The 14,984-nt window shown below is 44.7% G+C and overlaps 1 protein-coding gene across 1 annotated transcript in view; it reads left to right on the forward strand.

Moving 5' to 3' along the window:
• The first annotated feature begins 592 nt into the window (after window positions 1-592).
• The window catches only part of C2H16orf74 (chromosome 2 C16orf74 homolog), a 67,396-nt gene continuing 53,004 nt past the window's right edge, over window positions 593-14,984 (forward strand). Inside the window, exons 1-2 of the mRNA XM_051974843.1 lie at window positions 593-860; window positions 14,160-14,231. Of these exons, the coding sequence (XP_051830803.1) occupies window positions 14,204-14,231 (28 nt within the window). The 5' untranslated portion in view covers window positions 593-860; window positions 14,160-14,203. The remainder of the gene's footprint in view (window positions 861-14,159; window positions 14,232-14,984) is intronic.

Raw genomic sequence — 14,984 nt, forward strand, 5'->3', positions numbered from 1 at the left:
GATGACACGATTCGATTCCTTTCAAGTCCCTCCTTGATCAAAAGCCTGTGAGCCGAGTGCCTGCTGCTCTCCCAAGCTCCTTAACGGTCCAGGCTCTAGCCCACCCCAACCACGAGGTTCGGAAGAACTTTTGGCTCCCCACACATGGCGTCCCCAAGTCCAGTCCCCAACTCTCGGTTAAAGGGGCAGCTTGTAGAGCTGGGCTTGCGCCTTCTCCCGAGGGAGCAGGATTTGCGAAGAAAGGCAGAAGGCGGAGAAGAGGGGAGCTGAGAAAGGAGAGCAGTCCTTCTTCCGAGCCCGCAAGCAGGACTCCTCCCAGGCCCCCGTCCGAGGAGGAGCTCCCGAAGCAGGGCGAGGACAGGCTGGGGCGAGGGTCGGTCCGGAGGGGCTGGGCTGGACTGGGTTGGGCTGGCGGCGCCCAAGAGGCTCCCGCCGTCCCGGGCCTGATGTCAGCAGTGATTTATAGGTGAATCAGGAAGGTGGGACCAGAGGGAAACATGCAAATCACTCGGGTCCACCCCTCCCCGGGCTCGCCCAGGCGCTGGGGCTCCGCGCTGCAGCCGCCGCCGCCGCCGTCGCCACCGCTGCTTTCCCTCGGTGGCCCCGCGGCCGCCGCCGCCGTTGAGCCGGGCCGGGCTGTGCAGGGTAGGGCTGGGCTGGGCTGGGCTGCGCCGAGCCGGGCTGGGGAGCCACGGAGCTGCGCTGCCGCCGCCCGCCCCCCAACCCCCTTCGGACCTGGAGCGATGAGCCGAGCTGATTCGGTCAGCAACGAAGTGCTCGGGGCGGCTGGAGCGGGGCTGCAGCTGGGGGCGGCGGGGCCCGGAGCGGGCAACCCCGGAGGCGGGCACACCCTGGAGGCGGTGAGTTTCTCTCCCCAGCATCCCCCGGGCGGGCGGCTGACCTCGGGGAACGGTATTTCCCAGCCTAGCTACTGTCCCCCAAGGGTGTCCGTACCCTCTCCTCGGTCCCCGGCCGCCCCCTCCCCACCACTGGGCACACACACACACACACTCACACACACACACACACACACACACTCTCTCTCTCTCTCTCTCACACACACACACACACACACACACACACACACACACACTCACACTCACACTCACACTCACATACACACTTGCGAGCACTATATTCTAGAATCAGCATCTCTGTAGCTCCCCCTCAAATTAGCGCGCACGGTTCAGCGGCAGAGGGGGCATTTCTGTACCTGCTTGCCCAAGTCCAGGCTCCTTCGAGCACTTGGATCTCCAAGCGCCGTCCTTGGCGTCCCAGGCTCCGGGATTCGGTAGCAACCCCTCAGCCTGAAGCGAGTAACCCGAGGAGGGAGTGGGGAAGCCGCGAGGTCCGGAGCGAGGAGCCCACGCGTGGGCCGTTGCGGAGCCGGAGCTGGAGAAGCCTACAACTTCTCCCTCCCCTAACAGGACGTTCTCTAAGTTAGCCGGTCCTCCCCGGCCCGCCTCGGCCCGTAATGGGCGGGTATGTTTGCTCACCCCGAGGCCGCCTCTATCTGGGGAGATCGGGCTGGACCAAGCATGGGCAGATCTCTGGGCAGGAGATCACGGGCAATGAAATGTTTCCTGAGAGCTCCAACTCGAGAGGCAGAGGGATGGGGTGGGGAGGCAGATTCTCTCTTAAGACGGGCTTTTCCAATGTAGGGTGCCCCTCGTCTGTGGGGTTTGTATTCTCCTTGTGCAATCCGAGCCGATCCAAGGAGTAACTTACTCTGAACTCGATCAAGTTTTTCTGTCCGTTTGAACTTCAGGGGAAAAAAAGGAAGTTCTGGGTTTCTAAAGGACTACTGGCCAAGGCCTATTCTAGTGCTAATCTTTCATCTTTTATGTTCTAAGGCTCCAACTAGCTTCAATACTGTGGTTGTAATCCCCTTGAAAGTAGTTTTTCATTTTTGTCTAGATTTCTGGCTCTTACGCCTTGCATGTAGTAGGTGTCTAATCAATGCTTGTCGAATTGAATTATAAAGACCCTTCCAGTTCTGATCTGTTATTATGTCCCACTTCCTTTTCCCCATCTCCAAGATTCAAAGTCTTCTCAGGAATCTGATTTTTTTTTAAATTATGTTTTTGATTCCTTCTTTTTAGTAAATAAGACCGCTGGAACTTGGAGGAAAAGCCTAGATATAAAATACAGGAACCTGGAATTAAAACCATTGATTAGGGAGTCAGATCTGGATTCAAATCCTGTCTTCCCTCATTCTACCATCCACCCCTTGATTGAAAAGTGCTTTAAACTCCCATGGTCTCAGTTTACCAATTTGTAAGATAAAAGAGTTTAGACTAGGTGATCTCTAAAGTTTCACCTAGTAGGATTCACAGAAGAATGTGACAAATTAGAAAGAATTTCAAAAAAAAAATCTAACTCTGTTTCATCATCATCTAGCAGATGGGGAAATTGAAGGGAGAGGAAGGGAATAAGCATTTATATAGCACCTACTATATGCCACATGCTGTGCCAACCACTTTATTATCTCACTTTATCCCTTTTTATGGTTGAGGAAACAGGCACAGAGGTTAAGTCCAGCTAGTAAGGGTCTGAGGCTAGATTTGAAATGGAGACTCCTAGGGAAAGTCCCATCCAAAACCTAGTTAGTGGTCAAAACCAGGATTCTAACTCACTGCAATCCTCATTTTGATGATGTTTTAAGATCTACAGAATTCTTCCCTCATATCCCTGTGAGGTAGGTCTCACAATTATTCTGATCTCCATTCAATCGTAGCTGACTCTTTACAGCCCCATTGAGGATTGTCTTGACAGAGATACTGGAATGGTTTGCTGTTTTTTTCTCCAGCTTGTTTTACAGTTGAGTAAACTGAAGCAAATGGGATTAAATGACTTACCCAGGGTCACACAACTAGGAAGTAGATGAGGCCAGATTGGAACTCAGGAAGATGAGTCATCCCGATTTCAAGCATAGCTCTCTAGCCACCTACCTGCTTCATTTTACAGATGAATAAACTGAGGCTCATCGAGATTAGATCACTTGCCTAGATCTCTTGAATCCCAATCCAGAGATTTTTCCCCTGTATGATAATGGTTGCCTTCAGCTCAGCCTTTGACTTTACCCACAGTTCAGAAAATTAAATTCACTTATCATGGAAAATTAGATACTTCTATGGTATAAGACCACTGGCAGCATCCCTAGACCCCCATACTTTTTTTGAGGAAAGGTAGGAAATGAGACAATGTATTTTTGGAAAGCCTTAATCCTTCTTGGTGGTTCCATTGAAGTTGAAAGTCCATCCAGTCTAATCTGATCTCTTAGCGAGTGTATTCCCACATGCCCGCTAGCATATTAAATATGTTATATGAAACTTTGTTCTAATGTTTTCCATGAGGACAAGTGCATTCTGAGAGGGAAGAGTGGTTTATATTGCATCTGGAGGATTTAAGTGAGAACTTCTCTCTCGTGAATATTGGAAAGAAATAAATCAGAATCACAGGAAGGGACTTCAGAAATCAATCCTTGCCATTCCCTTTCATTCCTAGAGATGGAAAGTAAGGCCCAAGGAGAAATGATGTACCCTTTAGTTTCATAGCAGAGCTAATACTCGAACCCAGATCTCTTGGTCCTAACTTGCAGGATTGAATTTGGAAAGTTATCATCTGGTATCACCATATAGATGAGAAGTGACAAAAGTTCTCCCATAGGGCTGGGAGTGACAAGGAACTTTTCTTTGGTTTCCTGTTGCACACTTGGTTTCTGAGTTATCACCCTGAAAAATCTGCTAAAAGAGGAGCATGGCATGCAGGGAAATGGTGACTCATCGACCTGGCCACTTTCCGGTCCCCTCCAAAGTTTTGCAAGAACTGGGGGCTGAAAGATGCCCACTTGCATGAGGGAAATAAGGAGAACTGGCATTAGAACAGGAGGCATAGGAAGACCCAGCTTTAGAATAGGGCATGACTTCTGACTTTATTACAAGAGGAAGTTGTAAATTTCCCCAGAGTCCAAGCTGGTTGTCAGCCATGACTTTCTCTCTGTCTCTCTCTTTCTCTGTCTCTTCCTCTCTCTCTCTCTCTCTCTCTCTCTCTCTCTCTCTCTCTCTCTCTCTCTCTCTCTCTTTCTCTTTCTCTCCTCTCTCTCTTCTCTCTCTCTTCTCTCTCTCTCTCTCTCTTTCTCTTTCTCTCCTCTCTCTCTTCTCTCTCTCTCTCTCTCTCTCTCTCTCTCTCTCTCTCTCTCTCTCTCTCCCCTTTCTCTTTCTCTCTCCTTTCTCTCTCTCTCTCTCTCTCTTCTCTCTCTCTCTCTCTCTCTCTCTCTCCTTTCTCTCTCTCTCTCTCTCTCTCTCTCTCTCTCTCTTCTCTCTCTCTCTCTCTCTCTCTCTCTCTCTCTCTCTCTCTCTCTCTCTCTCTGTTTTTGTCACTCCTTAAGGAAGCTCTTTTCAAGGGGAGGAGGAGGTAAAGTAAGAGCCGCCATCTGAATTCATTCTAATATAGGAAACATTTAGTCTAAGTGGCAGGAAATAAAGTCTGAAGGTTTGGACTCTACTCTTGTCTCTGCCCTTTATTTGTTTCCTTCTCCGAGCCTCAATTTCCTTTTTTTTTAAAAATGAAATGTTTCCATGTAACGACCTCTGAATGCTCTTCCAACGCTAACATTATTTATTCCAACATCCCTCCTTGCTGTGACATTTCATATGCTAAGACCCCCTCCCAGTTCTGACATTCACTGATGCCTTTAAATGTGGCTTTTACCATGGAAGTGAACCTAACATATCTGTGAAATCAGCATCTGAATGCCAATAGATAGTGAGAACTGACAGCCTGCTTGAGATTGTCAGAATTGGATCTTAATTTTGTTTGTTTCCTAGCTCTGCCTAATATTTCTTTCTCTGTGTGGGTCCTGGAATAAAGCCTGGAAAGCCTCTTTTATCCCTATTACTCTAGGCTGGAAGGCCTGTGATTCTTAAACAGGAGGATGGTATAAAGTCACTAACAATTAGCATTTCTAAGTTGTATTTTTATTTGGAGCTGCTCATAGATTGTAGAGGACCAAGCTGGCCATTTGCACCTCTCCTCAGAGAGAAGATGAGGTCCTGAAATGAGAAATGAGGGTTAAATTGCCTACCCCTTCCACAGAAAGCAGGCTTCTCTGAAATCCCTGCGGTATTAGGGGGATTTAAAAAGCCAACATACATTAGCCTCAACTGTTACTAGCCATGGTGTAAACAGTTAAGATACTGGTGCTCAAAACCCTACGAAGCTTCCAGCTCGCTATGAAAGGGGCATTTTGTAGGAAACTCAGCGGTGCGGGTTGCCAAATTTCCCTCTTCCAGCAGCCAATCGACCTGAGATTTTTCTTCAGGTCCTTTTGGCTCTCCAGCTTGGCCTCCCTCCCATCTCGGGCCGGGCTCTGGTGTGATCACCTGTTGTTTTATAAACAGGAGTAACAGCTCACATGGGTTTTCTCCTCCCAGAATGTGATTGGAGCATCAAGACGGCCTTTGCTAGTGAATAACATTAGTCACAGAATCCTAGAGTATTAGATCTGGAAGGTAATTTAGAGAAAGCAAATCCAGGAGAATAACAATCACAATAATCATGACAGAAAGTATAGAGCGCATTTAGTTGGGTTATCCCACAGCCATGTTGAGAGGTGGGTGATAGCATTTTCCCCATTCTGCGGAGGAGTGACTTGATCATGGTTGTATTGCTGAGGAGGGAATGTCTTCCCGATTACAAATTGTACCATCTAAGAGCAGAAGGTTCTTTATCTGAAATCCAATTTTATTTTTCTTTTTGATAGCTATATTTCACTATGGTTGGGTTTCTTTGTAATCCTATGTATTTTATTTTGTACATCTAAAAAGTATTATTCTTGTTAGAATCCATAGATTTTCCCAGAGTGCCAAAGGGTGCAAAAAAAAGCTAACAACCCTTCATTTTACAAAATGGAAGACTGGGCCTTCTTGAGAGATGGGACTCCATGTCACAGCGTAGAGGGCAGAGGTTAGATTTCGTCAGGTGCAGTATTTATCCCATGAGGTTAAGCTGTCTTCTTGAGCCTTTACGTAGGAACAAGCTATCATTCATTAGCCTTATTAGTTGGCCTTCATGGGGGCGGATTGGGCCCTGCATGGGCTCTGCTTCAGAGGCCACAGTCTGAGAGTAGCCATCATCAGACCAGCCATGGATGCTGGGTAGCCATTCATCCTCACTGCTGGAAAACCAACTCATACTACAGCAGAACGAGCGAGAACTGTTGAGCACAGAGCTGGAATGGGCTTTAGAGACCATCTGGCACAATCTCATTGAACAGGTGAGGCAGCTGAGGTCCCAGGAGCAAAGCAGAAGTGGAATGGCCTGATTTCAATTCCTGGTTCTGTTGTTAATCCAGCTAGATGGCTTTAAGCAAGTCACTTCTTTCTATGAGCCTCAGTTTCCTCCTCCACCAAACTGAGGGGCGGAGGGTTTGCACTGGGTGATTTTGTGATCTGCAGGAGCAATGCAGCCCTCAAAACTCCCAAATGCACGCTAGATTAAAATGTAATTGGCAACTGTTTTGACAAAATAAATACACAAACAAAACAACATAGATTATGTTAAATTTTGGTCTTCCAAGTCAAATCAACTTGGGGTCCAATGGGATCCTTTTCTATTTATTTGATATTATGACTCTTTGAAGGTCTGCTAGGACTAGAACCTACTTATCTACCAAGCAAAAAGCTATGAATATGATACTTAAAAAAAAAAAAGCCACCTTATTGCATTCCCTTCTGCTCAACAAATCTCCAACTAAAGGTTCTTCCAGTTTAAATATTCTATGGTTAATTGTAATAACAAAAAAGTATTTTATGAGACAGCTAGGTGGCCCAGTGGATAGGGCACCAGCCCTAAAGTCAGGAGGACCTGACTTCAAATCTGGCCTCAGGCACTTAACACTTCCTGGCTGTGTGACCCTGGGCAAGTCATTTAACCCCATTGCTTCAGCCAAAAAAAAAAAAAAAAAAGACTTTACAAACCTGAAAGCAATCTATGAATGTAAATTTTTGCTCTGCATTGAGGGATGAACTTGGTACCAGAATCAGAAGCTGGATTTGATCCTTGGTTCTGGCATTTAGCAGTTGAGTGATACTTCAGAGTTTACAGAATCCCAGAATCTCCAAAGAAAAAGGGAACTCTTGAGACTGTCATAAAGTCAGGATCTGAAGTCTCTGGAAGCCTCAGTTTTCTCATCCTTAAAATGAAAATTAGCATCTTGGAACTCTGGACGCATTCCAGAAACTGAAGCATTATTGTTATAGCACTCTGTGCCTGGAGTCTAAAAGACCTGATCTGAATGTGTCTTCAGGACTTAGAGCTGAATGGGTCCAACAGATCATTCGCCATTTTTCATTCCCACATTTCCTCATCTGTAAAAGGGGGATAATAATAGCTCCTCCCTTACAGCGTTGTGGGTATGGACCAACATGCATAAAGTGCTTTGTAAACCTTGAGTGCTAGCTGTTATTTTTATGAGTAATCAAGTTCGGTATACTGAAACTCACAATTTGCAAAAGTATAAATCGAAAACATGTGTCTATGCTAGCATTTACCTGACCCCTTGATGTTCTACCCCTTCCTGTCCCCAGTCTTGTCGGCGATGATTGGTTTCCCTGATTACTAACACCAGAAGTCTGGTTAACAGAATCACTTGAGTTACAGCATAGGACTAACCTCCCTACCCTGGATAGGCTATAAATAGCTGCCTGAGAGTTGACTGGAGTCTCACTTCTGCCATTTTCTGCTGGTCTGCCTGACTTGGTGGCTTTTAACATTCAAATTTATATTAAAGCTACTGTACAGCTTTTTTTTTTTTTTTTTGAGACTCCTCATTCAAGAGTATAAAGCATCTGGAACACATCTGGACTCCAGGGCACCCAGTACATCATAAAGGGGGATTTCATTTCAACTCTGTTCTGACCCCAGATCTCATGGGAATACACCTTCCCTTTCTAAGTCAATGGCAAAAGAAACTATGGGCCAATGGAGGGTTTAAGATTCAGCCTGTGAAATTTCACTTTGCAAACAACTTTTCAAGGAAGACTCTAGTCCTTTCACAATGGGATTCTTCAAATATTTATGAGTGCTCTAGAGTGTGTTAGACAGCTTGGCTTTTTGTCAAGGTGGAAGTGGCTGCCCTAATGGGACCCAGGACCACCTCCTGTGATGTAAGCCGAGTATGTGGGAGCCTTTTCCATAAGCCTCTTCCAGAACACGGTTAACTTCTCCCCTGATGCTTCCCTGATCCTCTTTAGCTCCGAGCTTGAATGCTGATTAACAACAAATGAACTGTAGGCCTCTTCCATATGGCTTCAGAGAATAATTGATGGAATAACGTTCCTTCCCCAAGCTTGGGATAGGAACGCAAGAATTAAGAGTGGAAGCCAGGTGTCTGGGAAAACAAGGAATGCTCGGAGGATAAAGTTAGGTTCAGAGTATGACATAATTCTCCCCGTGGCCCAGAACTGGAGATGATACAGTGATGGAAGACAAAGATCGATGGCCAATAGGAATGAATGGTTTCCATTCTTGGCTGCATTTGCACTCTGCTGTCTCTTAACTGGTGGTTTATACTCCGATGGCATAGAGAGCAGCCCAGCTGCTGTGCATAGGAGCAAAACTGGATTTCCTTTTGAAGCTCTGTCCCCATCCTAGGGTGACAGCTGGGACGGCCATTGTGGCCCTAATCTGTTTCTCTCTTGTGTCTCCAACCTCTGACTTGATTCATGGTCCTGTCAGCCTCCCCTAATCAGAATCTCTTCCAGGGCTTCTCCCTGTTACAGATGAAATATGACCTCCAACCGTGGTTCCCCTAGGGTACCCACTGCCCCATTTTTCTCTCCACCCATTTCCTGAGTTTTCCAAAGACAAGGCTCTTTCACTTTGTCACTTAGCTCCCTGGAAAATTAAAAAATGTTTTGAGAGGACCACAAGTGACAAAAGCTGGTGTATAAAGGCAAATTAGAGTGCCTCCCAGGCTTGGAAAGGTTGGATGGGGCGATTATGTCCTTTTCTTCAGCCCTACAGAATCTTTTCAAAGTTGATTTCAAAGATCTTTTTCTCTGATTTATCTAAAAGGATCTGTCCCTTTTAAGATAAAAGAATGTTCTGCTACATATTTTAATGTCATACTACACTTTGGGTGGGAGCCAGATTAAGATTGAAATGATAGACATGGATGTTTGGACCCCTTATGGTAATTCTCCCAGTGATCTAACATCTACAACATTAGTCTGAGACTTTTTTTTTTTTAAGGGATCAGTGTTTCTCACTCAAGGAAAATGGAGATAAATTTGGGCAGGAGCTTTTTCACCCTGTAGCTCTGAGCCTAAAGAGTTGGGAATAAAAATTAGGGAGAGCTGACAAAACATTAAATTGTGGGATCAAGACATCTAGTTTTCCCTTTCAATCATATCCTCCAGGCTTTCTTTGGAGGGCAAATACAAAGTAAGAAACCTACACCAAACAACCCTACCATTTTTCCCCATCAGCCTTTCCTCTTATCAAAATCTGTTTATTCTCAGAAAAACCCTGATAAATCCACTTCCCTGAGGTGCAAATGACTAATAGAGCTTAATCATATCTCACTTTTCACTAGCACTTCTAAAGCTTGGTAAGCATTTTCCTCCCAAGAACCCTGGGAAATGAGAATATACAGTTATTATAATTCTCACTTCCCGGCAGAGTCAGCGATGATCTGGAGTGGGCAAGGTAACTGTTACACAGCCATTAAGGGTCAAAACTAGAAGCTGAATCCAAATCTGTTCCTGGCTCCCAAATCCGGCACTCCCCCATCCTATTCCCCTAAACAATGTACATTCAAAGAGCTGTCTTTAGTATTACAGGGTACTTTATCAAATAAGATAATATTTGTAAAAAGTATGTAACAGAGTGCCTGGCACATAATAGGTGCTATTTAAATTCATGCTTTCTTTTCCCCTTTCTCATTTATTCGGTTCTTCATCTTTTCCTTATATATTTGCTTCCTTTGAGCCATGGTCTCCCTATTTCAAAACTTCTAAATTGGGGTCATGACCCCAATATAGGGTTTCAAAACTGAATGTGAGGGTTGAGAAATTATGATTTATTATCAGTAAATGTTTAATCTGTGTATCTATTTTATTTAACTAAATAGTTGGGGTTACATAAAAATTTCTTGGGTGAAAAGAGGTCATGAGTGGAAAAAGTTTAAGAAGCCCTGCCCCACATCCTCTTGGCTAAAAGCATCGCAGGCATTAATGGGCTTGCTCCCCGTTCTGATCGGCATAGGGGATTTGACCTACTTCATTTCTGACCTAGTCCGGTTCATCCAGCTCATCCCTCCTTAGGAGCCCCTTTTTTCAGGACTGGACAAAGCGGTTCCAAACAAGTATGATCTCTTCTTGGTCTGAGCCCATTGCAGAATTCTCAAGCTCAAGTGATCCACCTTTCCAGGAGCAGGGATTACAAGTATTTGCTCTTAGTATGTAATACTCACATCCATGTGTATACACACACATACACACATACATATATATACACATATGTATTGTTCTCGTCTCTAAAATATAATGTTCTCTGGGAGCAGATTTCTTGGGAGGCTTCTGGGGGCAGCCTTAGTTTCAGTTCAGTGTAATCACCCCAAATGCAACCAGAAGTTAAAGTCCAAATCTTTTATTGTCTCCTTCAAAGTCTTGAATCCTTTCCTGGGGCCCGGTTAGCTTTAATAGAGGCCTACCTCTCTCCTGGGTTCCAAGAGCTTAAGCAGCCTTCTCTGGCTTGTGAATCTCCTCGAGTGAATCCTGGCTGAGGCTCCGAGCTTCTAGTGGGCTTCCGTGTCTGACCCTGAGAGCTCCTTGCTTATTTGCTGTACACAAAGTATACACCAATCATCATATCACTAGGAAATCATTATTTGTTATAGGATTAAATCAAGGCTAAACTAGATTTAACCACTGTCTCCTCAATTCCCATTTAGTTAGCACCTTGTAAGAATCCTAACATACATATTTATTCATATATTTGTATATATGTTTAAATATATGTCATATACATGTGTGTATATTCTTAGCTGCTCCTCTGCTGCAAGGGACGAAGTACAAGAATTATGATCTCCACGTTACAGAAGAGGAAGAGGAGGCCAAAATGAGCAAACTGCTCTGTCTAATTCACAGTCACACAGCTGATAAGCAGTAGAACCACTGGAGAATCCACTAATTGTCACTAATGTCTTCTCTATCATTCTCTCCTTGGGATGCATGGTCCCAGCTGAACGGGTTCCCCTGAAAGATGCCCTTGTGCTCCAGGTCCTGTGAGGGTTCCCTTCAGACCAGTCCTGGACCAGTGACTTCCTCTGTGGAAAAGCACTGACTCCCTCATCCGAAGCCCTTGCTCTCCCTTAGAGGAGGGATTACTGTGGGTTGGACCAGTGGGGGACTTGTTGTAAAGAATCCAAAAATCCAAGTCCAAAAGCACTGTCATTTTGATCTTCAGCTAGTTCCAGAAATATTCAGGGTGATATAATAAGTAAGCAAACAGAGCTAGGTGGCTAAGTGGATAGAGTCCGGGGCCTGGACTCCGGCAGACATAAGTCTCAGATGCTTACTTATCCCCAATCTCCAGGCTGACAATCTGTCCTTAGTCCTTTAGGTGTGTGACTCTGGACTAGCCATTTAAGCTATAGCTACCTCAATTTTTTTTTTTTACCTATAAAATGGAAGTACTAATAGCATTTATCCCATAGGGTTATTGTAAGGATCAAGTGAGATGTAATTCTATCTAACATATATAGGACTGCTTGCCATCTAGGGGAGGGGGTGGAGGGAGGGAGGGGAAAAAATCGGAACAGAAGCGAGTGCAAGGGATAATGTTGTAAAAAAATTACCCTGGCATGGATTCTGTCAATATAAAGTTATTATAAAATAAAATAAAATATATAATTTTTTAAAAAGTGAGATGTAATTCCTCAGCACTGGGCCTGGAATAGGGCAAATACTTAATAAATGCTTGTTCTTTTCCCCTCCCTGACTACATAACATTTCTCATTCATAAAACTTAAGGGTCACCTAGAGAGTATTGGAAGGATATATAATGAGATTGAGCAGGTTTCTATACTTGTCAACCATGAATTCCTCAACACAATAGAATCGTAAATGTAAAGCTAGAAGAGATCTTAAAAATCATCTATAATTTTCCAATTGTACATATTGGGAAACTGAGGCTAAGTGACAGACCCGGGTTCACACAGCTAGTAAATGACAATGAGGAGATTCAACCTCAGATCCTCTGACACCAAAGGCATTACTCTCTCTGCTGCACCAGTCTTCAGGTTTAAACTAAGGATGTCATCGGCAAGATGAATGAATGAAACATTTATAAAATTGTACACAAAGCATTGTACTAAATATTGGGTGTATAAGTAAAAAGTAAGCCAGTCCTTGCTCTCCAGGAGCTCACATTCTAGTAGGAGACACAACATACATGAAAAGTTTCAGCTGCAAGGTGAATGGAAAACTCTCGTGGTCCTTAGGGGTTTCCCCTCTTTAATATGATTTAAATTGATGAAATTATATCAGTTCCCAAAGTTGAACCATTTGACAGTACCAAGGACTTTGCTGGTAAAAACTTTGTGTAGATGGTATCGTTGCTGTTGTTATTAATAATACAGTGAATGTTCATTCAAAAACAGTACTCAGTTCAGAGTTGCTTTTCACCATTACATGGTTTCTCAGTCAGTATATACCCACAGAATAACTGGGGACCTGAGGAGTTTTTTGACATCAAAAAAGGGACACTCCTTCGGTCCTTAGGGAGCTTCCTCCTTTTAATATGATTGAAATGGATGAAATTACATCAATTTCTGAAAGTGAACGATTTGATAGTTGCAAGGACTCTGATGGTAAAAACTTCACGTAGATGGTATTGTTGTTGTATTATAATCCAGTGAGTGTTCATTTAAAAACACGACTTCAGAGTCGCTTTTTACCGTTAGGTAGTTTCTCAGTCAGTCCATATCAGTGGCAAAACTGGAAATCTGAAGAGTTTTTGGTCATCAAAAAAGGGACACTTAGATTGGAAAAGCCTGGGATCCAGAGCACTAGAGTTTGATTTATCTGCCCAGTGAGTGTCCCCCACTGCACATTAACGGGGAGCCCAAACATGGGAAAAGTGGCTCCGTGCTCTGTTTGGTTTGGATACCTCTGCACGCGTGCGCGCACACACACACACACACACACACACACACACACTTGCACTCATACTCACAGAGACACACACACACTCACATGCACACACATTCACACACACATACACACACTCACACACACAGACACACACTCATACACTCACACACACATACTCACACTCATGCACACACTCACTCACACATACACTCACTCACACACAGAGACACACTCACACACACACTTATGCACATACATTCACACACACACTCACACTCACATGCACACACATTCACACTCAAACACACACAGACACACACACTCATACACTCACACACATACTCACACAACCACTCATGCACACACTCACACTCATACACACTCACACACACACTCACATGCACACACATTCACACTCAAACATATACACACTCACTCACACAACCAGATACACACACTCATACACTCACACACATACTCACACTCATACACTCATGCACACTCAGACTCTCTCTCACACACACACTCACATGCACACACATTCACACTCAAACATATACACACTCACTCACACAACCAGATACACACACTCATACACTCACACACACAATCTCACACTCATACACTCATGCACACTCAGACTCTCTCTCACACACACACTCACGTGCACACACATTCACACTCACATGCACACACATTCACACTCACACACACATACACTCACACACTCATGCACACTCAGACTCTCTCACACACACACACTCACACTCACACACACTCGTTTTAAGGAAACTAAAGGCAGCTGCAGTCACAGGTGCCATGACATCACTCGGTGGTTTCTCGGGGTGGCACTTTTTTACCACAATTTCCTGTTGTGCACCAATTTGGATCTGTACCAACGGGGAGAAGAAACACATGTTTCTTGTAACACAAAAGTATGGTGGCTTATCCTAAGTTGTTGCCCTTTCTGACTCTCCCCAACGGCTTCTCTCCTCACAGGAGCAGTAAAGCAGAAGCCTGCTCCAGGCTAAAAGAATGAAAATATGGGACTTAAGTTATCCTGTCTGAAAGGTAAGGCCTGGACATGCCTCTTGTTTCTTGGTGGCAAAAATCCTTGGAGGCCGTTGGGCTGGGGCCCAGAGACGTGGCGGGCTCGGCGAAAGCCTGAGCGATGACGAAATGTTTTGAGGCCGTTTCCAGTAATTTTGAGTAAATTTCCTGTGCCCAGTGCAGACTCCCCCACTTTGCACGCCCCCCATTCCCTGCTTCTTCAGCTGGGAGAAATGGGCACCCACACTTAGGGTCATCCCTTAGTAACCTCTTCCAGGTTATGTGACAGGGGGCAGCGGGGTGAGGGAAGGGGTCCGCTTTACAATTAAAGATGCTTTTACTTTATTGTCCAGAGTCATAAGGAAGGAGGTCATGGGCTCTTTGGGAAGAGGTAGGCTATAAATCTGCGATGGTGTGTGCGATTTTGTAGACTTTCTTCTTAATCCCCAAATGATCTGCATATATATTACTTTGGGTTTTTTGGTCTCAAACTGGGGTAAAGTGACTTGCCCAGGGTCACACAGCTAGGAAGTGTTAAGTGTCTGAGGCTGGATGTGAACTCAGATCCTCCTGGCTTCAGGGCTGGTTCTCTATCCACGGCACCGTTCAACATACACATTACACTCCGACTTCCTTCATGGAGCTGGCAGGTAGATTTAGATGTCCAGTCAAGGCTGATTGAAAATCCAGTGTCCAGGGAGAGAAGGAAGGAAGGGTTGTTACAAAATTCTTCCAAGACATGGATCCATTAGAGTATATATGGTAGGAGATGGT

This window comes from Antechinus flavipes, chromosome 2 (genome assembly GCF_016432865.1).
Source record: "Antechinus flavipes isolate AdamAnt ecotype Samford, QLD, Australia chromosome 2, AdamAnt_v2, whole genome shotgun sequence".
Lineage (NCBI taxonomy): Eukaryota > Metazoa > Chordata > Mammalia > Dasyuromorphia > Dasyuridae > Antechinus > Antechinus flavipes.